This window comes from Pagrus major, chromosome 22, assembly GCF_040436345.1.
Source record: "Pagrus major chromosome 22, Pma_NU_1.0".
Lineage (NCBI taxonomy): Eukaryota > Metazoa > Chordata > Actinopteri > Spariformes > Sparidae > Pagrus > Pagrus major.
The window spans coordinates 31,003,933-31,010,464 of NC_133236.1; the positions used below are offsets into that span (position 1 = coordinate 31,003,933).

The window sequence follows — 6,532 nt, forward strand, 5'->3', positions numbered from 1 at the left end:
GTATATATATGTAAGTGTAACTGTAACAGAGTCCATGTGAAGAAGTTCACAGTCTGAATCGTCTCCTGACTCAATGACCACACAGGAAACATGTTTGTGGCAGAAACAGGAAACAGCAGACTGCAGATTATGAGATTATGACGGTGTGATGTCACCCTGACAGCCACAGACCACAGAGAGCCACAACGACACAGCGGCTCCGACTCACCCAGTTGATCTCCGGCTGGAACACGGCCAGGGTGAAGTCCAGGTGAAACACCTGCAGGAAGTCCACCATCAGACTGGCCACCAGCCGGCCTGAGGGACGCACAACCACGTTATATCAGTACGGTGCCATCAGACGTTATGTGCTTCACACAACCATCCTCACATCAGACGATCAATACCAGGAGGTGAGGAAACAGATACAACACATCCATAAATACATAAAGTTCAGATCAAACACACAAACACCATGATGACTCCTCCACATCACTCTGACCTGTGATGTGTGTTTGTTGAGTGTGATGTATGTTACAGGCTCCTCTCAGGCTGCGGTGGATCATCAGCTCAAACTATAAACTGACTTTACAAACAACATAAAGAAATAAATTAATCTGCTGACTCAGCTGCTGAGGATCACATGATCACAGTCTGAGGAAAATCACATGACCGTTTTAATTCTGAGGTTTAATGTATTTTGTTGTTTTTTACAGCTGCTGTGGCTCCAAACAGGAATAATAAAGCACAACATGATCAATAAAAGTACAGTGAGTTGAAGGTTTAGGACCTTCAGCCGTGACTTATTTGTCAATATGCGTCTTGTTGAACGTCTCTTTGTGTCTCACGGCTGCAGGCTGGAGACAGATACTCAGCAGATATCAGTATCTGTGCTGATGTTCAGTGTTGGTCGATCCCTCCTGAAGGGATTTTATTTGTGGCCATGAAGCTTCAGTGTTGCTCACTCTGCAGGTGTTAGCTCCTCAAACACAACTACACCTAAACTATATCTATATTATTAATATATAAGTTTCACTGTGCAGCTGCTGTCCACAGAATAATAAAGTCTCCTGTCAGAGGGTGAGAACAGAAACAGTCCTGAACCTCCACAGATACAAAACCACAACATTTTAACTGGCGGTGAAGAGACATCGGTTCACTGCAGCCGCATCCTTCTCTATTTTTATCATTCACAGTTTCTGAAAGAGGAGGGAAGATTTCTGTGTGCAGCTGTTTGTTCTGCAGGACGAGCGTCTGACTCTTTAAAAACTGGAGAGAAGAAGCTGGTCCGGTTCTTCAGGTTCCCTTTAATCCTGCTGCTGTGAAGCACCACAGCTCCACCCGGTGGAGACAGATATGAGTGAGCAACAGCTCAATCATTCACACTCAAATCATGACTCATGTCCAGATATCTGTCACAATAATCACTGTATGATGTTTTTAATATCCTTCAGTCTGACTCTGAAGCAGGAAGGAGAGTAATGAACTCACCGTCTTTAGTGTTGAGACACTTCTTCAGGTTTTCATTGATCAGAGGAGTTTTGTTCTGAGGACAAGAACAAAGTTAACGTGAGTGTCAGTGAAACAACGGCTGATCAGGATGTGAAGTTAGTTCATGTTGACAGTCACCTCCAGTTTGTCCTGCTCCTCCATCGCCAGGAACACTGCAGCCCTCATCTCTGCCTGCAGGAGGAAACACAGAGAGCAGCTGACTGTGATGATCACACATCACACTACATCATCATCACATTATCACATCACACTACATCACATCATCACATCATCACATTACATCATCATCACACATCACATCATCACACATCACATCATCACATCATCAAACATCACATCATCACACATCATCACATCACAACATCACATCATCACATCATCACACATCACATCATCACACATCACATCATCACATCATCACATTACATCATCATCACATATCACATCATCACACATCACATCATCACACATCACATCATCACATCATCAAACATCACATCATCACATCATCACACATCACATCACACATCATCACATCATCACATCATCAGACATCTGCTACACAAACCAGCAGCTAACAGTCTTCTCACTGTGCCTGTAAGTGTTCCTAAACCACAGAGACGCTTTGAGGAAACCTGTTGTAAAGATTTGAAAATGAACCTGACGTGGAGAGAAGACTTCTTCCTGCCTCGTCTTTAAAAGCTTTTACTGTGAAGGAGCCTCACGTCAACAACATACAACACAATAAAGTGCTTCATTTTACACATCAACAGCTGCATTAATATCACACATATCAAACCTCTCTTGATCATCATTCTTTAATAAACACACTGTTCACATGTTTGTTTGTGTGAAGTGAACAGATCTGTACATTCAGACACAGCTTGGAAATGTGTTCAATTCTTTTTATCACAGAGAATTATTGTTTCATTCAGACGCTCAGAAAAGTGTTTAGAGAGTCTGTTAATGTTTTAAAATCAGCAGCAGGATCAGATTCGTCTTTTTCTTCAGTCAAATATAATAAAACATGAGAACCAGTGGAAGAATCAGTCAAATGGTCCATTTCAGAAGAATATATAATATATTATGGGAATATAATTAGTGATGTATTCATCTAATCATCAGTTTAATGTTGCAGCTGGTGAATGTGGAGCTCATTTCATTTTAATCTGTAATAAAACATCATCATTTATATCTTATGTTTATATATTTGTATCAAGTCTGTAGAGCTGAGGTGCACAACCTTCTTGTTGTGTCTGGGCGATAAGTAAAACGTGGATGCATTTTTATTGGAGCATTAAACATGCAGACATGGCATTACATATCCAGTCTCACACTGAAGTGCGAAGAACAGGCTGCACGCTGCTCTGTTTCGGAGCGTAATGGCATCACACCGTATAACACATAACAGAACAATAGTACTGTAGTACACATATTCGCCAGTGTTTTCAAAGAATGAATAGAGTTGTGCCTGGAGGCAAGTTTTACTGGAGGTCCCAAATAGAGGACATAAACTGGAGAAGAGCTTCTGCCCCACAAATATTGCATATCTAACAAGGCTAAAGAAGTACATTTTAAAATACTGCATAAGATATACCCAGTTAGTAGTATTATTGCTAAGTTTATAGATGTTGATGATTCCTGTACTTTTTGTAATCGTAATACAGAAACAATTTCGCATCTGTTTTTTTATTGTGATATGTCTAAAAAGTTTTGGAGTGATCTTGAATCTCATTTTTTGATGCTGCTAACTCTGTCTACTCTCTTACCCTTAAAGATGTTATTTGCTACTATGTTAACCCAGAAGATAATGCTCTTGAACACCTGATGAACCTTGTTATCCTATATGCAAAATGTTTTATTCACAAACAAAAATTCGCAAAATCATTTCCTAAATTTGCTCCTTTTCTCCTGGAACTGAGCTCTTTGCTCAAATCTCTGATTTTGTTAAATAACCAAAAAAGTAATACCTTACTGAGTCATTATGAAAAGTTTTTCCCTGAAGCCCCTGTTTGAACTATCTATCTATCTACCTATTTATTTATTTATTATTATTATTTATATTTGTACTCTATCTTTGATTTATTTATTGTTAATGTCACCAATGTGCTGTTTGTTATTGTATACCTTGTAGTCTTGTACATTTAAATTGTTCAATAAAATTGTAAAAAAAAAAAAAATAGTACTGTAGTACAGTTAACAAACTATTTATTAATGTAGTTTATTGAGAATGTGTGTTTATTTGTTCGTTTGTTCTTAATTATTATTATTTCGAATTAAAATCTATTGAACTCAAAGTAAAGTACAAGTAACTCAAAGTTATACTTGAGTAAATGTATTCAGTTACTTTCCATCTACAATGTTAGCCGGGATAGCTCAGCTAGCTAACACTCGCGGCTATATTAGCCTTCTAGCTAACAGTTAGCGTCTCCAGATCTCCGTTTAAAAACCAGTAACGGCCGAAAAGTTACAATAAAACCAGTAACGAACACCAGTAACATGGATGTTGGTGTTACATCGTAACTTCACCTCCTCATGTTTACTTTCAGCTGTTTAGCCATGTTAGCCTAGCCTAGCTTCCCAGCCGGCGGCGGCTCAGGCAAAGTGATTATAATCAATATTAAAGTGAAAGTTCGGACCTTGAGCTTGTTGAGGACTCCGTTGTTCTCCAGGTTCTGGATCAGAAGGTCCCTCAGCTCCGTGTCGTCCTCTGTAGCCGACATGTTTAGCTGAAGCTAACAGAAGCTAACTCTGCTGTCAGGACAACAAACCAAAACAAACCACACGGAAGTGTCGCTGCTTCTTCTTCTACGGTTTAATGTGAGCACACACAGCTGAGCGGCGGGCTGACGGCCGCCCCCTGTGGACAGAGTCTGAACTGTAGTCTCCGTGTTAACATCAACGAGAAGCTGCTCATCATTCATCTTTAAATATACATTCATTTATATTTGTATAAATCATTTCCTGACTAAACCTATGATCTATGTCATCTGATGAGAAAACAGGAAGTCTGATATTTGAATCCAAATAAACATTAATGTCATGTTTGTTTCTACATGTGGATAAAAAATAAAATCTAATCACATGTAAATGTTTGTAATTCACGTTTGTTCCACATGTGGGAATTTTCATTAATATATGAGAGACGATCATGTGATGTCTCATGTTAGGAGCTTTGCTGTGATTTTCAGATGTGACGAGTTAATATTTCACATGTGAAGCTGAAAACATCTTTTATCACACTTTAATTTACCACATGTCATTTCACATGTGACGTTCAGGTTCACATGTGACATTCAGGTTCACATGTTACATTCAGGTTCACATGTGACATTCAGGTTCACATGTTACATTCAGGTTCACATGTGACATTCAGGTTCACATGTGACGTTCAGGTTCACATGTGACATTCAGGTTCACATGTTACATTCAGGTTCACATGTGACATTCAGGTTCACATGTTACATTCAGGTTCACATGTGACATTCAGGTTCACATGTTACATTCAGGTTCACATGTGACGTTCAGGTTCACATGTGACATTCAGGTTCACATGTTACATTCAGGTTCACATGTGACATTCAGGTTCACATGTGACATTCAGGTTCACATGTTACATTCAGGTTCACATGTGACGTTCAGGTTCACATGTGACATTCAGGTTCACATGTGACATTCAGGTTCACATGTGACATTCAGGTTCACATGTTACATTCAGGTTCACATGTGACATTCAGGTTCACATGTTACATTCAGGTTCACATGTGACATTCAGGTTCACATGTGACATTCAGGTTCACATGTTACATTCAGGTTCACATGTGACATTCAGGTTCACATGTTACATTCAGGTTCACATGTTACATTCAGGTTCACATGTGACATTCAGGTTCACATGTTACATTCAGGTTCACATGTGACATTCAGGTTCACATGTTACATTCAGGTTCACATGTGACATTCAGGTTCACATGTGACATTCAGGTTCACATGTGACATTCAGGTTCACATGTGACATTCAGGTTCACATGTGACGTTCAGGTTCACATGTGACATTCAGGTTCACATGTGACATTCAGGTTCACATGTGAAAATGTCCTGTGGAGAAACAAATCTGGTGATCATGTTTCCACATGTGATATTATGACTTCATTCACATGTGAGATTTTCGGCAGGAAATAAGAGAAGAAGAAGAAGAAAAGGAGCAGAGGGGTAGGAGGAGGAGGTGATGGAGGATAAAGGAGGTGATGGAGGATAAAGGAGGAGGATAAAGGAGGTGATGGAGGATAAAGGAGGAGATGGAGGATAAAGGAGGAGGGGATGGAGGATAAAGGAGGAGGAGATGGAGGATAAAGGAGGAGGGGATGGAGGATAAAGGAGGAGGGGATGGAGGATAAAGGAGGAGGAGATGGAGGATAAAGGAGGAGGAGATGGAGGATAAAGGAGGAGGAGATGGAGGATAAAAGAGAAGGAGATGGAGGATAAAGGAGGAGGAGATGGAGAATAAAGGAGGAGGTGATGGAGGATAAAGGAGGAGATGGAGGATAAAGGGGGAGGAGATGGAGGATAAAGGAGGAGGATAAAGGAGGAGGAGATGGAGGATAAAGGGGGAGGAGATGGAGGATAAAGAAGGAGATGGAGGATAAAGGGGGAGGAGATGGAGGATAAAGGAGGAGGAGATGGAGGATAAAGAAGGAGGAGATGGAGGATAAAGGAGGAGATGGAGAATAAAGGAGGAGGTGATGGAGGATAAAGGAGGAGGAGATGGAGGATAAAGGGGGAGGAGATGGAGGATAAAGAAGGAGGAGATGGAGGATAAAGGAGGAGGAGATGGAGAATAAAGGAGGAGGTGATGGAGGATAAAGGAGGAGATGGAGGATAAAGGAGGAGATGGAGGATAAAGGAGGAGGATAAAGGAGGAGGGGATGGAGGATAAAGGAGGAGGAGATGGAGGATAAAGGAGGAGGAGATGGAGGATAAAGGGGGAGGAGATGGAGGATAAAGAAGGAGGAGATGGAGGATAAAGGAGGAGGAGATGGAG

General features: G+C 40.6%; 1 protein-coding gene across 3 annotated transcripts in view; it reads right to left on the bottom strand.

The window, feature by feature from the left end:
• Positions 1–4,271, bottom strand: part of cep43 (centrosomal protein 43) — a 17,147-nt gene extending 12,876 nt beyond the window's left edge. For 2 of the 3 annotated variants that reach the window (XM_073492589.1, XM_073492588.1), the window contains exons 1-4: positions 4,131–4,262; positions 1,609–1,662; positions 1,471–1,525; positions 209–297 (exon numbers count right to left, since the gene is read on the bottom strand). In XM_073492589.1, coding sequence (XP_073348690.1) covers positions 209–297; positions 1,471–1,525; positions 1,609–1,662; positions 4,131–4,214 — 282 coding nt within the window. In that variant the 5' untranslated portion in view covers positions 4,215–4,262. Of the gene's footprint in view, positions 1–208; positions 298–1,470; positions 1,526–1,608; positions 1,663–4,130 lie in introns of all 3 variants that reach the window. The other variant, XM_073492590.1, reaches the window with a different exon arrangement.
• Positions 4,272–6,532: the final 2,261 nt, after the last annotated feature.